This window comes from Triturus cristatus, chromosome 1_2 (assembly GCF_964204655.1).
Source record: "Triturus cristatus chromosome 1_2, aTriCri1.1, whole genome shotgun sequence".
In the NCBI taxonomy this organism is placed as follows: domain Eukaryota; kingdom Metazoa; phylum Chordata; class Amphibia; order Caudata; family Salamandridae; genus Triturus; species Triturus cristatus.
This window is the reverse complement of record NC_140580.1, coordinates 926669137-926692937: the sequence shown is the minus strand read 5'-3', so window position 1 is coordinate 926692937 and position 23801 is coordinate 926669137. Positions and strand designations below refer to the sequence as shown.

Sequence of the window (23801 nt, the reverse complement as noted above, 5' to 3'; positions counted from 1 at the left end):
GGTCAAATAAATATTGGCTGTTTGATGAAATAAATAGGGGTGATCATAAATAACAGGGCATAAATACAAGTGCAATATATACAGACAATTAAATACTTTGAGGCAATAAATACTGTACCAATAAATATTGTACACCAACAAGTCCTGTGGACTTATAAATATAGTGCAGCAATAAATAGATAAAAATTCAATAAATACAGTATCCCCAATAAATAATTACAAGTATACAGCACCCCTCATATAATCAGATGACACTTCACTTCTTAAGGGCTGATTTGGCCCAGGCACAGCTTGTAGGGATGTGGAAGGCTTGAGGGGGGAGGCTACTCCCTGGCTGGGACAAGGCTGAGGCCTAAACTGAGGTAGATCAAAGGGGGGAAATACCAATGCCCTGGCTTTCCTTCTCCACACAACCTCTCTAGGTTAGTCCCAGTTCACCCCAGGCACAGTCAGATGGGTTTCAGCACCTCCCTCGCCCCTTAGAGCAGTCTCTCAGGTCTCCACAGGGCCTTAGGCGCCCTCTACTCCACTTACTGCCCTTTTTCTGATGTTCCGACGCCGCTGGAGTCGTGTCGACGCCGTGAGGCGGTTCCGGTTCGGTCTCGGCGGCCTCGGCACAATGTCAGTTCTTCGACGACGCCGGCAGGCGGTTCCGGTCCGATGTCGGTGGCCTCGGTTCGATCTCGACCTCCGATTCGACGGCGTCAGGCAGTCTCTTCACGATGTCGACTTCGGGCGGCTCCGGTCCGATGGCGCTCTCGGCTCCGATGACGTCGGCCGGCCTGGCCTCGATGTCGACTTCCGGCGACTCCGGGGTGCGATCCTCACCCCCGACCTCCGGTGCTCCTCCTCACAGGTTCCGGGCGACTCCGGAGTGCGATCCTCACTCCCGACCTCCGGTGCTCCTCTACCTCGGTCTCCGACGACTCCGGAGGGCGGACTTCACTCCTCCGATGACGCCGCTCGCTCGACCTCGGTTCACTTCCTCCTCGACCTCTGGTATTCCTCACGACCTCCGTCGGCGCCCTCTCACGACCTCAGGCGGCTCCGGGTACGACGTCTGCTACTTCAGTCAGTGCCGCTTCTCCACCTCGGGCTCCAGGTCTTCAGGCTACTCGACGCCGGACTCCAGGGAAACCAGTTCTCAGGTCAGAATCTTGCTGTTTTCTTGGTTCTAAGGCCTGTTCCTGCTGTCCAGGTCCTTAGGATGGTTTTCTTCTGTCTTCTTCCCACACAGGGCTATAGGCTGGGATCCATCAGTAGGGACAAGTATCAAGGGTGGGTTTATGGACCCCACTCCAGGCACAAGTTTCCACCCCTGCTGCTTCACTCCTTCCTCCTTCACTGTTGTGCTCCTCTCTCTTCACCAGTCAGGTGCCAACTGCCAGCTCCAACTGCCAACTGCCTCTCTTATCCTCCCAACATTCTAAACCGCCTCCAACGGTCACAGGGTTCTGGAATCTCCTGGAATGTTCTGGAAGGTGCTGGTACGTTCCAGTGGATGCTGGTGATGTCACAGGTGGCCACCATTTTGTGCTCCAGGCCCTCAGACAGAAGTTTCAGGGGTAGCTAAAATGGTTCCCTGAATCTGTAGCAACACGAAAAAGTCTGGTGGTTCCCAAAAAGGAAAAATTCACACAGGGTTTGAGGCAAAAGTGGGACAAAATAAATAATGATGAGGAGGGACCACCCAAAGGGCTGACAGGTCTAACAGGCCCTCTTTACATCTAGTGTATGGAGCATTCTCTCTGCGACATTCTGTGGATTTTGAAAGAAAACCGGCAGTTCAATAGTTTGATTCATGTGGAACTGCGATATCACTTTGGGCATGAATTTGGGGTTGGTACGTAGTACAACCCTGTTTGCGTGAACCTGTATGAATGGCTCTTGAATGGTTAGTGCCTGGAGTTCACTAACTCTTCTTAACGAAGTGATTGCCACTAGGAAAGCTACTTTCCAGGTGAGGAATTGAATCTCACATGAATGGAGAGGTTCAAAGGGTGGACCCATTAATCTGGTGAGGACCAAATTGAGGTTCCACACCGGTGCCGGTGGGTGTCTTGGGGGAATTACTCGTTTGAGTCCCTCCAAGAAGGCTTTGATGGCAGGCACTCTGAATAAAGAGAGGTGCTGCCTGTTTTGGAGATAGGCTGCTATCGCGGTTAAATGGATACGGATTGAGTTGTATGCCAGATTGCATCGGTAGAGGTGTAAGAGGTAACAAGATGATGTTTTGAATGGATGCGTCCAGCGGGTTAATGTCATTGTTGTTGCAGTAAATGACAAACCTCTTCCATTTAGCCGCATAGCAAGCTCTGGTAGGGGGTCTCCTGGCCTCCTTGATGATATCCATACAGTCAGGTGGCAGGTTTAGGTAGCCAAACTCTAAGACTTCAGGAGCCAGATTGCCAGGTTCAGCTGTTGCGGATCTGGGTGCTGAATTTCGCCATGGTTCTGCGTTAAAAGTGCGGGTTTGATCCGCAGCCTTTGATGCGGCACCACGGAAAGTTCTAGAAAGGTGGTGTACCATGGTTGGCGCGCCCATGTGGGAGCAACTAGGATGAGTGTCAGTGAGTGTTGTCGCAGTTTGCGTGCCACTAGCGGTATTAATGGCGCGGGGGTAAAAGCGTACGCAAATCTGCCGGACCAGTTCATCCATATCGCATTGCCTTGTGACTGTGGATGTGGGAACCTGGCGGCAAAGCTTTGGCATTTTGCGTTTTCGTTTGTGGCGAATAGGTCTATCTCTGGGTGACCCCACTGCTGGAAGTACGGTTGGAGTACTGACGGATGTAGCTCCCACTCGTGCATTTGGTGGCTGGGTCTGCTGAGCAGATCCGCCATCTGGTTGTCCTTGCCGGGGAGGTGTTCCGCCATGAGGAATATGTTCCTCTGAATGGCCCACTTCCACATGCTCTGAGCCAGATGAGACAACTGTGGAGAGTGTGTTCCTCCCTGCTTCTGTATGTAGTACATGGCAGTCATGTTGTCCGTCCGGATCAACATGACTTTGTTGCACAAGTGTACCTTGAATGCCTTCATGGCTAGGAAGATTGCCATCAGTTCCAGAACGTTGATGTGCATCTTCTTTTGTTGCGTTGTCCATAGTCCCTGCACTGTGTAAGTGAGTACATGAGCTCCCCAACCCTAGAGAGAGGCGTCTGCTGTCAGTATTATCTGTGGAACAGGCTCTTGGAACGGTCGGCCCTTGCAAAGGTTTTGTGGATTCCACCAATGCAGAGAGTTGTATGCCCGACCGCTTACCAACACTAGGTCTTTTAATTGCCCGTGAGCCTGATTCCATTGACGTGCCAAGCACTCCTGAAGCGGGCGCATATGTAGTCTCGCGTGCGGGACTATGAAAATGCAGGAGGCCATCATGCCCATCAACTGCATGAACACTCGCGCAGGAAGGGAGTGTTGAGGTTTGAACTTTGAGATCAGCAGTTGCATGCTGTTGATCCTCACTAAATTTGGCTGAGCTGTGGCTGCCAGAGTGTTTATGGTCGCGCCCAGGTACTGTCGTACGTGTGCGGGTTGGAGATGTGATTTTGGGTAATTTAGTGAGAATCCCAGACTGTGAAGGAGGTGAATGGTGAGGGACATGTGGCTGGCACATTGCTGGGCTGACTTTGCCTGAACAAGCCAGTCGTCCAGGTAAGGGAAGACGTGAATGTGTTGTCTCCATAGATGTGCAGCCACTGTTGCTAGGCACTTGGTAAAGACCCTAGGTGCTGTAGTTACTCCGAAGGGGAGAACTTTGAACTGATAGTGATGCCCCTGAATAGTGAACCTGAGATATTTCCTGTGTGATGGGTGTATGGGTATGTGGAAATACGCATCTTTTAGGTCTAGTGTGGCTAGGAAGTCTCCCTGACTGAGTAGCGGGAGAACCTGCTGTAGGGTGAGCATATGGAAATGCTCTGAGAGAATGTATTGGTTGAGGGGTCTCAGGTCTAGTATAGGTCTGAGCGACCCGTCCTTTTTTGGGATTAAGAAGTACAGAGAGTACACCCCTGTCCCCTGCTGGTTGACGGGCACGACCTCTATGGCACCTTTCTGCAGCATACTTAGCACTTCCTGCTGCAATAACGCCAAGTGCTCTACGGACATAGGACGGTGCTTTGGCGGTATGTTGGGTGGACTGGACGTTAATTCGAGACAGTAACCGTGCTGGATAATGTCCCTGACCCACCTGTCTGTGGTGATGGTTTCCCACGCAGACAGGAACCGTTGGAGTCTCCCCCCGACAGGTGTTATATGGTCGGGGGGCAGGGAGAGGGCGTCACTGTTTGTTTTTGGGGGAGGACCTGGTGTTGCTGTAACCACGTCCTCTGCCCTTGGTGCTGGAGCCACGATATCCACCTCTGTTGGTTTTATCATAGGTACTTTGTATGCCCCCTTTAGTGTACTGCTGCTGTGACCCCTGACCTCTAGCTGCTCCTCTATTGCCAGGGCGACGAAAGGAGCCACCACGAAACTGCTGCATCTGCAGAGCCCCCATTGATTTCGCAGTGTCAGTGTCTTTTTTAATCTTTGAGGGTAGTGTCAACTTCAGGGCCAAATAAGTAGTCTGGGTTGACCGGTTGATTTAAGATGTTGTTCTGAATCTCCGGCTTGAAGCCTGAGATTCTCAACCATGCATGCCTCCTCAACATGACGCTTGTGTTGATTGCCCTCGCCGCTGTGTCGGCTGCATCCAGTGCGCACTTGATGGATGCATTGGTAAGGAGTTGTCCCTCTCTGATGAGGAGCTCCGCTGCCTCTTTATATTCATCTGGCAAATGTTGTTGTAGTGATTCTAGTGTGTCGTAGTGGGACCTATCATAACGGGCCAGGAGTGCCTGTGTGTTGGCAATGCGCCAGATGTTTGCTGCTTGCGCTGCAATCCGTTTGCCCGATGTCTCCAGCACTTTGGACTCCTTGTCTGGGGGAGGAGCATCACCTGTTTGTGAGTGGGCTCTTTTGCGAGCATTAGCAACGACCATGGAGTCCAAAGGCAACTGACCCCTAATGTACATAGGGTCTCCGGGTGCAGGCTTGTATTTTTTTCAATCCTGGGATTTAGCACCCGTGCCCTGGTTGTTTCTTTAAAAATGTCTATGGCAAGTTTGAGAACTCCTTTTAACATGGGCAGAGTTTTGACAGTTCTTTCGGAAGAGGCGAAAGTGTCCACCAAGAAGTCTTCTTCGACAGTGTCGGAATGGAGTTCTACTCCATGATTGGCAGCAGCCCGTTCTATGAGGGCATTAAAGGCAGCAGTGTCCTCTGTGGGAGATGTCTTTATGTTATAAAGCTGCGTGTCATGGGTATCTGGTGGGGCACCCTGGTCTGTGGGGTCATCCCATGCCTGATCTGGGTCTTGCAGGTGATCATCAGGATCGACATCCCCAGGGTAGGTGGTATCATCCCCTACATAGTCCTCTACTGCGTCTGCCTCTGAAGGCGTGGGAGAAAAGGACGGTGGATCCTGATGGAAGGGTTGAAAGTGTTCATGAAGCACTGGCTCTGACCCTGCCGGCAATTTGTGTTTGAGAGGAATTTTGTAGGAGTCCAATCCCTTCTCTGGCGTGATTTTCCGCTTGCGGAGCAGCAACCTACCAGTGTTGGCGTCGCTAAATCGTGGCTGCGAAGGCTCGAAATCTGTTTGTTCAGTGGATGGGGAGACTGCGTCTGGCAGACATGTGTCCGAATCTAGAACAGTTTCGGCGCCGTGGGCGGCGGCAACCCAAACGTGATGTTGGTTGGCGCCGAGGGTGCTGTCGAAGCCTTGTGCGAGTCGGGACCCCACGTAGAGCGGAGGGCTGCCCGTTCCTTGATGCGTTGCAACGATGCCGAGACCTGTTGCACGGTGAACGCAGATGGCTGTTTGGAGCCGGTCGGCACCTTGGAGGTAGGCGTTGAAGCGGCACCCGACTTCTTTGCAGCCATGGGGTCATCGATCCGAAGGGAGGTATCGACGCTCGTTGGAGTCGATGACTTGGCAGGCGCCGCCGTCTTAGACGTCGACGGGGTGGCCACCTGGACTTTGGTGGTTGGTGCCGATGTCTTCGGTGCCAGAGGCCGAGGCGCCTTGTGGGGACCGAGGGCCTTCTTCTTTGGCTCGGCACCGAAATCCCTTTTTGCGCGGTCGGAGCCGATGACCTTTGCCGGCGTCGAAGGAGTGGAGGGCTTCGAGGCCTTCAAGCCGAGCACAACCAGTTCCACTTTCGGTTTCGATGGAACTGGTGCGATGGATGATTTCGGTTTTGCTGAAGGGAATCCAGTCGTATTCGATAATAATGGCTCTTGCGAAATGTTCGAGGCCGGGCCAGAAGGCGGGGCCGAAGAACCGCGAGATTGATCTTGGGTAAGGCCCGAAGGCGATCCCTCGACCTGAGCCTCATGACGACGTATGGTTTCGGCCTCCGTATCGACGGGTTGGCCTAGCTCCTCGCTGGAGCTATCTTCCTCGGCCCCAAAGGCCTCATCGTAGTCTCCTACCTCTTCGACGACTTCTTCTCTCTGAAAGATCACCTCATCGTCGTCTTCCGATCGGGAGTCGTGTTCGGAAGCGGGGCTGGAGTCTACGTCTTCCACGCTCTCGGCGTCCTCTTCTTCGGTGCTAAAGATGTTGGCCGGGGCATGCGCCGATTGCTGCGCCGCCAATCTCGCCGCCCGTCGATTCCGGAGAGTCTTCTTCGAGCGGAATCGGGCACAGGCCATGCATTTTGACTCATCGTGATCCGGTGAGAGACATTTGTTGCATACCGGGTGGACGTCGATGTGTGGGTATTTCGCGTGGCATAAAGGACAGCGTTTGAATGGAGTCCTCGATTCCATCGTCGATCGAAGTTCGATGTTCGGACCAAGCGGATCCGAAAAGTTGGAAGAAGGTGCTAAAGCACTAAAGAAAGTAGTCGATACCGAACGGGAACAGTACCGACGATAAATAAAGGCCTTTTGGCCTTAAACTGAATTTTCCTAACTTGAGCTAAGATAAGCACATCCGAACCCAATGGCGGAAAAAAACAATCTAAGGATGGAGAGGATGCCCATGCGCACTGAGGTCCAGGGGAGGAGTCACCTATCTCGTGATACTTCGAAGACTCTTCCAGGACAACAATGTGCAATCATCCGGACCCAACACTAGGCGGCGATCTATGCACAGATATGAATTCAGCAGCCCACATGCCTCGAACATATGGATAGGGTGACAAGAATGGGAAATTGCTTCATAACTTGGTATCCTACCCTAAGGCTCATAGAATTATCCCTGAAATCCGAGACGCTGATGAGACCCACCGCTGCACTGCCCGGGCCATTGCGGGCTACTACGCACAGCTCTATTCCGCCCGGCCCCGGAGTTGTTGGACCGAGCAGGCGTCCAGATGCCCCGCCTTGCTCAGGCCGAATCGGCAGACCTGAATCTCCCCCTTACCCCGGGAGGAAATCCATGGGGGTATTTTCCTACTGCACTCTGGGAAGACGCCAGGGCTGGATGGCTTCCCACAAGAGTACTATACGACGTGCCAAATTTTATTGGTACCCCACCTGGTCGATAGCTTCCAGCACGTGGTCGAGAGAGGCACCTTTCCCTCTGAGACCGATGTAGCCACTATAGTGGTCAGCCCCAAGACCCAGCTGCCCTCTTCTTCCAGTGCGGACTATCGTCAGATTTCTTTATTTAACACCGAAATAAAAATCTTTGCCATGACCCTGGCCCTCCGTCCAATGTTCCACAAATTGATTCATCCAGACCAATGTGGCTTCATGCCAGCGTGCCGTACTCGGCATTGTATACGGCGTCTTCGCCTTGCCTTGGCCCACCGCCACCTCCTCACCCCATACCTGCCCTTGTTGCTTATTGATTTCCAGAAGGCCTTTGACACGGTGGATTGGGGCTACTTGGAGGATGTTCTAGCCATGATGGGTTTTGGCCCCCCATTTCAGACGCCTTATCCAGGTCCTGTACTCCGACCCCAAGGCCAAAGTTTTGACCAACGGTGTCCTCTCGGAGGCGTTTCAAATCCGGAGAGGCACGTGTCAGGGATGTCCTCTCTTGCCGCTTCTATTTGCGCTGGTAATGGAGCCCCTGGCCTGCCTCATACATAATGATCCCCAAATCCGAGGATGGTCTTGGGAACCCCACCAGGTGGATTAGATCGCCCTGTATCCAGACGACATCCTCCTTTTCTTGGCCGATACTGAAAGTTCCGGCCTGCGTTGCCTGGAAGTGCTTCAGGACTTTGAGAACGCCTCGGGCCTGCAACTCAACCCGAAGAAGTCCACTTTGGTCCCCCTCCATTCCTCGAGAGCTTGCTTTGACTGGCAGTCTAGCATCCCTTTACGGAAGCAATCGTTCAAATATCTCGGGATATGGGCAGCTCTGCTCCCGGAGTTGGAACGGGCCCTTAACATTACACTCCTGATCAGGAAAGCCAAACAAGAGCTCAAACGATGGCAATCTCTCCCCCTCAACCCCCTTGGAAGAGGGGCGCTCTTTAAAATGATTCTACTACCCAGTTTCCTATACATTTTGCAAAACGTCACTTTTCACCTTCCGGGTAGTTGGTTCCGAGACTTTGATGGGGTACTTACCAGGTTCCTGTGGGGAGGAGGGAGGCCACCATAGCCTCAGCCCGATGCCAGATCCTTCCCTTCGATGGCGGCATGGGTGTGACAAATCTCCATCTCTATTACTTGGCCACGAGGCTTATTGTTGTCCATGATTTGTTTACTGGCAGCTGGTCTGACCCGGCCTACTGGACCGAGCTTCACTCTAGGGACTTCCCGCAAATCCAAGCCTACTTATTATGGGGCTCCCATTCCACAAACTACTCCACCTATCACTATAGCGGTCCTGGTGGCCTGGCGCTCTGCCCTGCGTTACACGAGATGGGATAAGAAACTTACGTGCACGGCACGTGGTAGCAGGAAACAGCGTCCCTCGAGGGCTTTCAGCAGTGGGACCACGTTGGGATCTCGTTACTTGGGGATGTTTGGGTGGGTGGGTAGGTGATCACGACCTGCAACAGCGTCACTCTTTACACTGCCCAATTTCACAGGTATCTACAACTCTGCCACGCCCTCACTGCGCATATTCCACCAGGTACTTCGCTTCCTTAGTTCAACCCGCTAGAGGCTCAGGTTATGATGGGAAACTTGCGCAGAGTGGGGGTGTCCCGGATATTCCGTTACCTCGTGAACAATGGCCCTGCCACCTTAGACTCGTTACGGGACCGATGGGAGGCTTGGGTCGGTCCCCTGGAGGAGGTGGACTGGCTTGACGCCCTTATGGCCCCGAAAACTGACAACTTCCTCTAAACTGCATCTTATCCAACTTTATTACCTTCACGTGGCTGATCTCACTCCTGCCCGCTTATATAGGGCAGGGCTGCGCTCCTCCCCAGAATGCACACGATGCAGACAAGCCCCGGACGACTTCTACCACATGGTATGGTGATGCCTTGCTCCATTTTGGTCTGGCGTGGCGTTGGAGCTTACACAGATTCTGGGGTGGCGGGTCCTTCATGATCACATACACCTTCTTCTTGGAGTTTGATGGGCTGGACGGCTCCAGAGCCGACAAATGATTTCTGGGCACGGCGGTGGCCAAGCGAGACATTGCAGCGGCCTGGGCCCAGGCCAAACCTCCTACCATAAGAAAGTGGCTACGGGGTGTGGATTGGTGCGCGGCTCAAGAAGAACCCCTCTTTGAGGCCAGAGGAAGTCCTGAGAACTTTCACAGGATATGGGGCAAATGGCTAAATCTACTGTCTTGAGTTCTGTGCTTGTACTTTCTCCTGTATCGCTGTATTGCTTTTCAAATGAAGGGAATAGCTTGGAAGTTTTAAGTCATGACTGGGACTCCTGCTGTAGGCCGGGGATAGACTTACTGTGTAACCATACGCTGTCTTTTATACGGTTGTTTCTCTCAAATGCAAATAAATTTGATTATCAAAAATATATATATATCTCATAATCTTGATTTTTTTTTATAGTTTAATTATTTTTTCGGATATATCTAGATATTTGACTAGGATATTTTACGGCCTAGGGATATAACAAGTCCCCAAGCAGAGCTACGGTAAGTTGATGATTGGTGGTATACCTTGTCTATAAAAAGAAACTGGGAAAGATAATAGGTATATATTATGTATTTCTGGGAAGCTAAGCACCTCGTGAACTACGTGTTTAACAGCTTAGTGAGATGGAACAGTCTTCTTTCAGAATTACACTGACGGTTCCTACCATAGAATTGACTATGAAAAGGCGTGTCAATGGTATCATTTCTTCCAATAGGAAATAATCCTCAATTTGTACTAGAAAAATTTAAGATTTAGGGATTTTTATAGACGAGGCACTAGTTGAGCTGTCACCCATGGATGCAATGCCCTTCATATGTCGTAAAATGAACCCCGTATTCAGGGGGAGTATCTGGTCAACATACCTTGCAATCCTTATATATTTATCAACGGTTGACGTTCTAATTGGGTCATTCTCAGGTCTGCAGATTTAATCAAAAAGGCGAAGTATTAAAAGTTTGCCTCACACAAGTGTAATTTGATTAATTAACTCTTTTGGTACCAGGGCAGGTTTACTCACCACGGTATTGTGAATGTTCTCAATCTGTAGGTCTTTGCAACGAGCCAAAGAGAATACGGAGTAAATCCGTACCGGTCGTATTGAACTAGGAAGTACCTTCCAACTTCTGGGTAGGGTCTTCCGGTCCTCGCGATGGACTAGGCAGTCTGGGGATGGGGTGGGTGAGCGGCATCTTAGAGTGGGTCCCGTTGTGTTATCTTGTAAAGGCTTCTACTTAGTCACGTCTCAGGAAAAGGATTTAGGCGTTCAGATAATGTTTGTAACTTGTGCCAACCTGGCATACTTTTAGAAATAAGTTGTATTTTTCTAGGTTTTATTTTGTGTGCTATTTTATATCCGTAAAGATAGAAAAATGAAAATGAAAAACTGCCCGGTCTATGTAATCTAGATGACCTATCATGAAAAGCTATATCATCAAACCCTCACAAATGTATTGGCTAAGACTTATGTGCATCACGTAGGACAATTATAAATCGCAGTCTCATTGTTCAAGATATTAATATAACTTCCTGGGTCTGTCGTCTGATGTATATATAGTATTGAAAACTGTTCATAGTATTAAAGGCTGTTCGGAGGGAACAAGGATAATTAATGAGTTAAATCATACATGATCAACCGCAGATTGTGTGATAGTTACGAGGCATAGTATGCTGAGAGTTCTGTGTGGGAAACTGTGGATAAATCTGGCTCCAGAGTTCTGGATGGTTTGTAGTCTTCCAACGAGTTGCCTGGTGATCCCAGCCTAGAAGGTTTTTCCATAATTCAATTTGCTAGCTACTAGGGTGTGAGTGACAGTTTTTCTAGTATTGTTTGAGAGCCATTTGAAGATCTTCCTCAGCATCTTTGGGGTGTGGAATCAGGATGCAGTAACAGCATTAACTTAAGCAGTCATGTTCAGTTTTCTATTGGTGATTATTACAATGTTCCTAGTGTAGTTTCTGTGTGTGGCTCATAGTTTGGCCAGCCAACAGTTGGGAGTCCCAAGGTGAATTGTTCTTGATGAAGATCACTACTTTTGTCTTGTTAATGTGGCGCTTGAGACAGGTGGCTTTCATCCAGTTAGCGACTTCAGTAATGAAGGCGGTAAACCTTTTTTGTGTTTGGTGTCTTGTACGAGAGGGATAGTAGGAGTTATGGATTGTCTGTGTAGGAGAATATGCAGATGTCATGTGTGCGGATGACATTTGCCAGAGGAATTCTGTATTTTTTTTTTTTTAAGAGGATGGGGGCGAGTGATGAACCTTGAGGCACACCGCAGAGGAGTTTGCAGTCTTCCGAGGAGTAAGTACCAGGCTGGCAGCTTGTGTTCTATCCATTAAGAAGGAGCAGACCCACCGAAGAGCGAGTCTTTGAATACCAATCTTGTCCAGGCACCCCATGAGGATGGGATGTGAGACAGTGTCAAATGCTTCGGAGAGGTCCAGGAGATTGAAGGCTGCCATGTCTCCTCTGCCACAGATTATGAGGATGTAGTCTGTGGTGACAATCAGTGTGGTTTCTGTACTATGGTTGGGCCTGAATCCGGACTGCGTGACGTCAAGGATCTGGTAGTCGCTTAGGTGGTCAGTGAGGAGTTAGTGGATTAGTTTCTTGAAGACCATTGCCGGATATGGTAAGAGGAAAATGGGTCTGTAGTTGGAAAGTGTGGCTTGTTCAGCAGATTGTTTCTTGAGCAGACATGTTTCAAGGTGTCCGGGTATGTAACTGAGTTGATAGAGGCATTGAGGATAAGTGCTAGCGTTTCACAAATCAGTAGGAGTACTTTGGTGGGGAGGGGGGAGGAGGGACAAGGGTCAGATGGGGCCCTGTTTGGATGGGCTTCATGGTTGCAGCGATTTTGATGGTGGTGATGGAAGGCCACATGGTCAGGGTCCATTCATCGGTTGTGATGGGATATTGAGGTGTGACAGAGACGGGTACCAGTTGAGGGTCGGAGTTGCTGTATATGGATGTGATTTTGCTACCAAAGAATTCCAAGAGCTTGCTGCAAAGGTCTTGTGAGGGGGTGATGTTGCTAAAAGCTGCAGGATGCGCTGTGAAATCTTTGATGGTGGCGAAGATGTGCTTGCTGTGGTTCGTGCTAGCGTCGATGTGATCTGTAAGAGCTGTGCACTTGGTGTTCCGTACCTGGCGGTGCTAGCATCTTAGGACTGATTAGAAGATGTTTTTATCTGCAGTGTCTTGACTAAATTAAATATATTAACTTCACTAATAAAGTTTAAACATAATTCATAAAATAACCTTTCCCACCCAAAAAAACTATATTGTTAATTTTTAAATAAGAGTTTACAAGTTGAATATACACACCCACAGATATTTCAATGTTGAAATAATTAAATGTTTTAACATTAGTTCCTAACGGATGTTATTTTATGTCCCGATCTTTATTGCTTTCTTTGGGAGTGTTTTGCCATAATTATTAGTGGCCGTGTGCAGTGCATCACTTACTGCATATCTGAACTGAAATACCTTTACACCGATTTTCTCATCTTTAGATCTGTACTAGCTTTAGAGGTCTAGTCTGTAAATAACAATGGTCTTCCTTGTTTGCAGTTGTGTGTTTGTATCAGTATTTCCCTCCCTAACCCCTCAAACTTCCTTAAAGCATGGTACCCATTTATCAGCTATTCCACCTTGTCCCTCCCTAATTTACTACTACCAAAACATATGGAGATATGTGCATAGATCTCTGCACGGAAAAGATAGTAGCAGAGGCCTTTGCCAATAGGTTTATAAACAGCATTTTGTTGAACGTGAATAGTACGACTAATACTTTTTATGTAGGCAGTGTGTAAATCGACCCACAAACTCTGTCGTTGACAAAATGACAATACCAGTGAAGAAAATTAAATAGATGTTTATGTTCGAGCCAGGAGACAAGTATTTGGGGCTTCTCCACTCAACCACATTGAACAATCTCAGGCAAATCAACGCCTACCTTTTACTCCATTTCCTTCCGTACAAACGAATTATAGGGGTGCAAAGCCTAGTGGAACTTGAAAAAAGCGGTGTCACCCACTCCATCTAATTTTTCTTGCCTGTCTTTTGGTTCTCTCCCAGGGGACTTAATCACAACTCACTGATCATGATCACCACATTTTACTTGACTGGTAATGGTTTGTTCTCCAAATGTAATCCAATTGGGAAGGAAGCCTTCCTTGGCTTGCTATGTACAATAAACCCCTGTCCCTATAACTGGAACCTTCCTTTCCTCAGTATGTAGTGTGTGAAATTACACGTCCACAATATGGGAATGGCCAGTAACCTGTGTGCATTGTGAACCAAGTCTAAAGAGGGTGTGATACACAAGACTGAATGAGCCAACTATTTCCCTACTGGCTTCCTTCATACTGTCTGGACTTGAAAAGCTGCATGCACTTTGTTTTCAAAGTCTATGCTGCGAAGCGGTCTGCTCAGCTGAGGGATAACATACTTCTGTTACTAAACCAAATCAGTTTTCTTACACAGTTCCTAAAACTATAGCTCAATCTTTACTGGGTAGTGGAGGACAATGCGTAGGCCTGGTGTCCCTCTTTGCTAAGCATTCTCTGTAAAATCCACATATCGCTTTAGGATCACTCCTACCTATGCCTGCCAGAACCAAAGTTAAGGGAGAAGTTGAAAAGTCAGAGAAAAGCATTCCATTCTGATTAGAAGATCTTTTGAATTTCCAATGAAGTTTAGTCTTTGGTTGACTCAGCATTCGAACCACTGGCTCAATAAATACCCATAAGCTACTGTTTTATATTCACCTACACTTCAAGAAACCTTCCCCTGCAGTGATGGACTCTTTGTCGGGTTTGCTGCTGTAATCCTCCATGGCTGGGAGCAAGCCCCAGCCTCTGGAGGAAGCCTTCTACTATGTCAGCTCTTGGAAGAAAATAAAGATTCACCTTTAACCAAAGGAGCAAACAGTAGGTCATAAGTTACCAAAGTTTGCATGCACAATGTCTTGAGGAGCTAATTTGCCCAGGAGAAAAGCGTATTGAAAGCAGTAAGAAAAAGCAGTTGAGACAGTTCCTTAATTCACATCTTCTTTTGGACCCTAATTGAGCTGGTGTGCATGCAAGATATAGAACGTAGTAATGTATTCCTGGCCCTCCGAGACTAACTGCATTAGATGCCTCCAGACCCATAGTTGTCGTCCCCTGGGATCTGTCAGTGACATTGATACAGTCTATGACTCAACATGGAAGCCCAAGGTTTGAGCATTTCTCATTGGGTTGACTTTTCTACTAGTCACCCATAGCTGCTTAGGCTCTAAGATGGCCGCCAATTAAATCCGTATAAATGCACAAATAACATTTCCATTTTGTTAATACTTGACCACACTGCTCATTTACTGGGTGTAAAACCCAATGGTGCAAACCATGCTTAAAGTCGTTCCACTCATAAGGAGTAAGAACGCTACATAGTTCACATTTCCTGTGGGTGTCTCCATGGTCAGCAAGTAACTCGCTGTTTGGCTTTGTTGACACAGGTTCGAAAAGATTCTTTAGCGCTGAAAGCTTCTGTAAACTGCTTTTGGGCAGCAGATTCCATCCATTCATGATGAGCCATTGCTCTTTATGGAAGCATTCATAGAAACTAAAAACAAATCCCACAAAACCAAGTTTTTTTTTCTTCAACAAAACAAACTAAAAATAAGGCTTGCATGATAATAAAAGTATACAGGAGGCAACAAACGGAGAATGAGCAAATTTAAACTGAATTTGCCTTGACTAAAATTTGCATATAGAAAACTGTGCAATGAGGAAAACTATTAAAAACAGTTAATCTATTAAGGGACCACAGCAAACAAAAATAGGTGTGAGTGAAGAGGGAGATATTATAGATGTAATGTTGCCTTTACTACTGTAACATAACTTCAGAAAAGAGGTTTAAAAAAATCTACATGAACAGTTGGGTAGTTACCGCATTGTCTAAAGGTGACTTCTGAAATGGCTGCAATAGTCTGTTTGCTGTACTGAACGTGTTTCTCTTCCGCCATTTCCTGACACAAGGAACCCACAGTGTAGTGAACAGCAGCTTTCAGCCTCTGCAGACAAAATGGAACAAGTGCTTATAGAAACAAAGTAATTGGTTGTGTTCTAAAATCTCTGAAATAAACAATCACTAGTTTTGGTATTAGAATTTTTGTAACAAAAGTAACTAGCAAGTACCATCTACATAAATCACCCTAATCAGGTCTCACCGGGCCACATTCTCTCCGACTTACCACTCTGAAAGGCCACACAGTGCAGGGGTCTCCAATATTTGCTATAATCAATTAAAAGCATTCCGAGCTACTAATAATATTAGTGATTATGATTCTATCAGACAAGGTTACATTCAGGGTTGGGTTTAGCATTGGTGGTGCCCAGTGCAACAACCTTTTTAGTGCCCCGCATGGCCTCCTTCTCCACAGATTCCCTCAGTATCACCCCTCCAACCGTTCCTCTCATCCTTCCATAGCCCCCTCTGACATAATAAGAATGTATTTCTATGCAAACAAACCCTATTAGGATCATGAAAGGGGAGGGCACAGCATCCTAACCTATAACATGCAACTCTTTGATGACAGTTCGTAGGTCACTGTGCTATATCAGGATTGTAACGTATGAACCGCAAGTAACAAAAGTAACAAAAAAAGATCTGCAACGAAAGCAGTAACCCTCTGGGTTATCCACATAAAATACACTTCTGTGACCTGCATGGTACAGGGTCTTGGCAGCAGGCACATCATCTCTCTACACAGCTTTATGAGGAGCAAAAACTGCCACTCTGATCTCTCTCCAGAAGGAACATTAATGTCTAAAATTACCTTGACATTTTGATTGCAGCCTAAAAACTGCTGGGCATACAAGGAACTCTGCATAAAGCAGGTGCTATTAAGCCCAAAAGCTTTTCTACATGCAGCACCCCATCCAGAGCTCTGCGCCAGGTGCGGCTGCACCATCCGCACTGCCCTAAAGCTGGCCCTTGTTACATTAAAGATCCCCCTATTCAAAATTACCAGAAGTAATCACCTCAGTGCATGATGCAGGGTTGCCATCAGGGGTGTAAGAATCATATCACCTGACTCCTGGAGCATCCTGTTTTCTGTCACAGCGGCCCTGCCATGTATCTACCGTTAGAATAACGCATTTGCTGTAATTTTTCCGCATTACTGCAATGCCTGAGAGTGTCACGCAAAAGAATAGGTGTCTCGAAGTGCAATAAAACAGTGTCGTTCTAGTTTCTCGCTTTACTGTGATGGACGCTGAAAAGCTTGGCTAGTTTTTCAAAAGCCACAAGATGGCACTAGTGTACAACAGGAGGAATAGAAATATCAATATAATAGGACTTGGAAATATCCTGCTATCGCATAAACTCATATGCAAGCCAAACGAATTTAAGAGACTAGAATACCGAAAGACAAAACCACACCCGACGAATTAATGTACATAAGCACCCCCCTGCTCAAACCATAGTATCAAACAGCTGTGGATATCCAGCTGCAAAATGAAGTTTCTAAATACATGCCAAAACTGGGTCAGTCTAAACTGCAGTAAAAGAGGGGCCTAATTGGAGAACTGTACAGGGAGAACATCCCCGCTGGGGCCCCTTTCACATCCTGTAGTCGGCCTCAGGTGGCAGAGAGTCTGGACAGACTTGTCAAATGATCATGATCTAATCATGCCATTAATTTGATTGTTTGCCAGCCAGGGAGGGAGGCGCAGGCTGGCTAAGGCAGGTAATCTCCGTTTAATGTATTATTTCTCTTCCGCCCCGCTTGGCAACAGGTCTCAGACCTAGGCTCTGCCACGCTACTACTAAGTGTGGGTGACATTAAACTGTTAGGAAGAAAGTGTCATTCATAGTCATTGAATGTCACTCATAATGATACTGAAATTATTAAAATTTCACACATAAGCAATCCGAAACCTTGGCAGCTCTGTGAATGTTGCCATTTATGTAAAGCACAAATTAGCCATCACGGATTGCACTTGCTTCTTTACTTTCTTTTTAATATTTTGTCTATGACGCGCTTTTTAGAAAGTTACAGCATGTCTGCCAAATACCACAGGCTACCCTGTAAAGTAACATGCATCAGAGAGAGAGTGAGTGAGTGTATAGAATTGAATCCTAGTGCAGAGGGGAATGTGAGTTGTATTCATAGCACTACGAGAAGCCAGCCTGCAACTGAAAGCATTGTGAATATGCAAGTCATTATGTTAAAATAGGGGCAGTAGGTAAGTGCCCATCCATGCAAAATTGTTTCCAGCAGTTTCAAGCTTTATTTAGAGCTTCTCATTGCTCAAAAACGTGTCATTTTTTTCTTATAGTTAGCTCTTATCATTTGCTCCATCGCTTGGTATAACTTGCACGAAAGTGTCACTCTGAGTGTCACACATTTGACGGTTAAATATCACTCATAATTACATTGAAACCATGGGAATGCCACACATAAGCAATCCGAAACCTTGGCAGCTATGCCACCGGCTGGAAGATTCAATATCCATTTTGTCTGTCGGACAACTAAACGGTAAATCACTGTACAATGAGGTAGAACTACGACACTCTCGTGCTCACAGCTAATGAGGACGACTAAGAAATCACATCATTACTGGTAAAATGTGTAGACCTGTGGCTGGCTGTAAGTCAGTGACTGGACTCTAGCCTGGGATGGTCTGAGGAGTCCTGAGCCCGTTCAACGTTTCAACGTTTCTTGCTGCTGAAAAACAGAGCTTAGGGGTAGCTCACGGGATAGGCTCCCTTCTGCTGTTGGCTTCTGAATAGTGGTTGCAGACTGCAGCCCGGGCCTGCTTTCCCTCAGAGGACATTGAGAAACTGCATGGGACAATTTCAAGAGGACTATGCAGTTCCAGATCCTAATGCATACATCCTGCTCATGAATCTATCCCTTCCTTTTATTTATTTTTTGGAGTCTACTGTATGACTTTCAGTGAGCTAGGCGGCCTTGGGCAAACCATATCATACTTACTTTTGTTTAATGTATTGAAGCACCTGGTACCTACATTTGTTTACAAGAGTGCTATTCAAAGTGCAGGCTGCTAACAGCCCGGTAGACCTTTCCCTGCGGCCCGCGGATCCTCCTCTGGGACCCCTGGTGAACCGAGAGTTGCAGCAGGGAAAGCTGCTCGAGTATCCTATTAGGTCTCGCCTGACCCAGCGCATGCGCTGGTCTGGCGAGACTTATTGAGAGGGCTCCAAAAAGTGCTACCAGGCCAGCCTAGAGCTACAGTGCATGCGCGCGCCGCGCTTTACCGCAATTACTTTCACTTTCACGGCCGCTTTGCATAGCCAATAAGTCTCGCTTTTGGGACCTTATAAAAGTATTTAGTTATGCAACTGTTGAATGGCTAAACACTTATAAGGCTATGCCAATGCTGGTTTTTGTCTGATTCTGCTAGCCAAGCAACATTCTGGGCATTGATTCTATAGTCAGCCCAACTTGTTTTATGTACCATGCACACTGAACAAGCTGAAATGACTACAAACAAAGCTCAGAATTAGAAAAACAATAAAAACGATGTGGCAGGGGCATGTTGTTTGTGTTACTCTGGTTATGGACTTGGTTTTTACAGCCCATTCAGTTTGTACTTTCAGCAAGCCAGCCCAGCTCACAGGTCAAAGCATGGCTGAGGAAGTACTGTGATCGTGAGCACAATCGGGCAGGGTCGGTGAGTGTGGGGAGGTGGGTCAGACAGGTAGTTAAAAAGAACAAAATTAACCCCTTCTGTGCCCATGACGAGATAGTCTCGTCATGGAGCGCGGTTGCGCTGTGCCCATGACGAGACTCTCGTCATGGACCCCGCCCGCTAATGAAAGGGCCGGCACAGGAGGGGGAAAGGGCGGGGCACTCAAGGGGTTAAGGCAAGTTAAACTAATCTATGGAAATGTATTATTTTGGGAGGAAAGCTCAGCAATCACTACAGAATTCAGATGTCTGTGTGTAACTGGAAGATCACGGAGTTCAATCCTGGTTGGTGCACAGTGGAAAAACAGATGTGTATTTATATTTTAGTGGTCCTATCCTGCGACAGGAATGCAATTAATTGGTTTAAAAATCTTTTACATACAGCAGACCGTAGGCTATACATTTGAAAAAAATGAATCGGCTACAGACACTATAAGATAAGCTGCTGCAAAAAGTGCAACAATAATTTAAAACAAAGTTTTTTTCTAGGCGTTTCTTTTCTGTATCCATAATCTCCCACCCTAACCTATCTCCTTGAGAATACCACGGCATGACACGGCCCTCGGGCACAACCTTTTGGCCCGTGAAAAAATGTTTGTGAGCAACCATGGTTTATACGGTGGTTGTGGTTGGGAAAGAGACGCTACAGCACGGACTATATGTATTCTTCATAAAATACAGCTGAAATCATAGATATTATCAAATCTGCATGCACAGAAGTCTTGCTCGCTCTCGGGATTTGTAAAATAAAATAAACCATTCAGCCGTAACTGCCCGTCTCCTTGTGAAGGGCCATACGCTGTATTTTGTGCACTTATTTATCCAAACAGGGCCTTTTGTTGAGTGCAACAATGGTCACCTTCCTTACTTCAGACGTGGGAGACAAAAGAAAAAGGTTTGCTATAGTCATCCTTTTCAGCTCATTTCCAAGTTTTCCCAGTATGTTTAAGACCAGTTTTCGCTCGAAGTTATTTACCTTGTTCTTCTCTCTCTATATCCCCTATAGAAAGCCTGTTCCAGTTTCTAAATGTTTCCCCACGATTAAGCAGAATACATGTTACACTCTATCGCCACTGCGTTACTACTGTAATATTTTCAGAGGTGGACTCCATCCAGTACAAGAGGTAGCTGCAGAGAGAAATCCAGTAAATGTTGTAGGAAAGTTCCCCTTTTTTTGCATGGTTATCCCCCTAACTTTTTTGCCTAGAACTGATGCCGTTCTGACTTAAGTGTGTGCTGGGATCCTACTAACCAGGCCCCAGCACTTGTATTCTTTCCCAAAACTGTACCTTTGTACCCACAATTGGCACAACCTCTGGCCCACATGTAAGGCCCTTGTCAAAGGTACCACTGATACCAAGGGCCTAGTAACCAGAGAGCCTCTGAGGGCTGCAGTATGTATAATTCCACCCGCAGAGACTCCTCACCTGACACATACACCCTGCTACTGCAGACTATGTCAGAGTGAGACCCCCAAACCCAAAAGTAGACATGCCTAAAAAACACTGCCTGTGGCATAGGGAAGTCACCCCTCTAGCAGGGTGCAATGTACTACAGGTGAGGGCAGAGTTGCACGAGCATTATGCCCCTACAGTATCTGTGCCATTCACAGACAATGCAAATGCAGTGAAGCCATTTTGAGTACATGGGCTGGGAGTTGTCATCACGAACCCCACAGCTCCATAATGGCTTTACTGAAGACAGACGTTTGGTATCAAACTTTTCAGCACATCAAACCCGCACTGATGCCAGTGTCGGATTTAATGTAAACTGCACTCAGGGGGCATCTTAGAGATGCCCCCTGAAACATGACCAGCCTTGGTGTGGTTCCTGATTGGCTACCCGCCATCTGCCACCACCAGATATGTTTCTGGACCCCTAGGTAGAGAGCCCTCCGCTCTCTGGTTCTGGAAACAAAGCACATCCTGGCAGAGGTGTCATGCCTCCTCCCCCAGGATGGGCAGGGCCCACGAAGTGGGAGCTTCAAAAGCATACTGCCTTTTTAGCTACCACCAGCCTTTTGCTGCTATCAGCAACTGGCCCCGGTTCTGACCCACATTTGGGCACAAGAACCGGTGGGAAAACCTAGCCGGGATGGGAGGTGTGCCCACCTTTGGCAGCCCCACCAGGTAAGGGAGGCGAGGTGAAGCACACATATCAGTCCCCTACAGCTTGAAGATGAGAGGACTCAGCCAATTAGGAAGAGGAATATGCCCCCCTCCCACGGGAGGATGGCATACTAGAGACACCCCAAGGAAGGGACAGATTGGTCCTGCACATACCTGTAATGCCTCCAAGTCCAGTAGTTAGGGGTAACCCTGAAACTTACCTCTTCAGATTACGACGACCTACGAAGGACCGAAGAGCTGTGCAGCAGTGGAATGAGAAGACGACAATCTACTTGGCCTCAGCCCTACCGGCCTGTCTCCTCCTCCAGCGATCCTGCTCCGAAGAAAGTGGCGTTTCCTGCATCCAGCACCTCTCAAGAGCCTGGACCACCTTCACAAAGACTCTTTTCTCCTGAGAGACACGGATTGTCCCACGAAGAAACTCTACTACAAGGACTCTTGATTCGGACGGATCTGCGACCTCTACCCACTCAGCACCAGACGCCCACGGGTCGAGATAGAGTGAACCAACTCACCTGCGAGGTCTCCCCGGCAATCCAGACCTCATCTGCACTGGTGGCTGACCTCTCCAAGATCTCCTAGACGCCTGCAGCCTCAACCTAAAGGGTCCCAACGACCTCAACCGGAGCGGGTGACTGAAACCCAACACTAAAAAAGACCCCTGCATCCGCAGCCCTACGGCCTTGGTGTGCCCAACAGACTGTTGCCCTGCATCGCCCCACTATCCAACTTGCCTCCCCAGTCGTGAGGCGCCTTCTGTCCGCTTCCTGAAACGAGCCTGCAGCATTTCTCTACACCAACATCCTCCACTGAGTTCCAATGGGAACCAGACATTGTACACTTCACCCTGCTGCCAGAGTGCTGCTGGTGGTGAATTGTCTGTCCTCCTTTGTGGCCCCCTCTTTATATAACAATTGGTCTGGATTCAGTCTTTGACTGTGACAATTTCTAGACGGAGCGTGTACAATAAGTGCTTAACACAGCCCTACCACAAACAGAGCTATCAGTTGTATCTACTTTAGCCTCCGCTGTACCTCTGGGGAGTCACTGGGCACTATATCCAACTTTGGTATAGTATACACAGAGCCAGCTTCCTACAAATGTGACCACAGACAGCAGAATAATAGGCAGTATACAACACCATCAGAGGCATGAAAAGTCGTTGTATTAAGTGATTGCACCAACTGCGGTTCTCTAAAACGTAAGCAAAACCTTCAAAGTGCATTAAGCAAGCCATAAAGGCATTGGCACAACAATTGTTATATTCTTACCCACACACCTAGGAGTTTTCCCCGAGCGAAGGGAGAGTAAAGTGATTAAAGATTTTTTCTCGTATATTACTGGCATTTGTAGTTCACATTTTTGAGGCACAAAGCCTTCAAAGTAGTGAATGTTCATTTCCTTCCTGAATGTACTGCTACAGTGCTGATAAGTAGTGCTTTAAAACTGCGCCTTATGTTCTTGACCCTTGTACTGCACATTTCAAAATGGCTTAAGTGAAGCCACCAGCAATCTGCTACATTTCACATTCTTTCTCTGAAACCAGAATGAAGTGCTGCTTTCTAGAATATCTCCTGAACGTTTTTTCTTTGTATTTCTAAGCACCTATGGAATCAAACACGTCATGAGCACTGCCATATATGGTTTATAAGCTGGGCGATCTCATACTGCTATGTAAAATAATTTAAAAAGTGAAAAAAGGGCGAAGGTGGCCAAATAGCTTGAGTGGCCAGGGCACGATGTCCCATTGTGCACTGTGATCAAAAGCAGTGCAAAGGTTTCTATGAAGGGGCACAGTTTATTTACATATCAAGAATAGAGGAACTGCATCACAGGTGTCCTGCACAACCCAGCTTTAGAACACGTTTTTACCTCTGGAGAAGCCAACAAAGAGGAACGCAAACAACTATAGTGTAGCAACACTCCACCAGCAAGGAGCAGCCCAAAAGCATTTATTGCAGCTTGGCCTATGAAATTCAGCTTGAACTAACAAACTTATAATGGTAGAGAGTTGTGCCCCCTCCTCTCCTTATTCGATCTTCATCACATTCTAGTAAGCCAGCCTACATTCAACACACTTCCTGGAACTGCCCAGTGTCATCCCCTGAATACCTTTGGAAGGTGGATTGCTAGCTGGGTAGACCTGCTGGAGGGTATATGGCTGCTGCACAAAATATCAGAAGGCGCGTCTGCAGGGCCTGGATGTATGAAGGGTGAGTATGTGTGTTGCTGCAGTGGGGAACTGTTTCTATCTACAGGGGGAAGGGGTGTGTATATATATATATATATATATATATATATATATTTGGTGTTCAAGCCTTGTTCACAATGGTATAATATTATATATACACATGTACACACGCATACATACATATACACATACACACACACACCTTTGCGAA

The 23801-nt window shown here is 47.5% G+C and overlaps 1 protein-coding gene across 1 annotated transcript in view; it reads right to left on the bottom strand.

Annotated features, from left to right (window-relative positions):
* The window catches only part of CENPS (centromere protein S), an 88086-nt gene that overhangs the window by 52351 nt on the left and 11934 nt on the right, over positions 1–23801 (bottom strand). The window contains exon 2 of the mRNA XM_085609833.1: positions 15502–15625. Coding sequence (XP_085465959.1) covers positions 15502–15625 — 124 coding nt within the window. The remainder of the gene's footprint in view (positions 1–15501; positions 15626–23801) is intronic.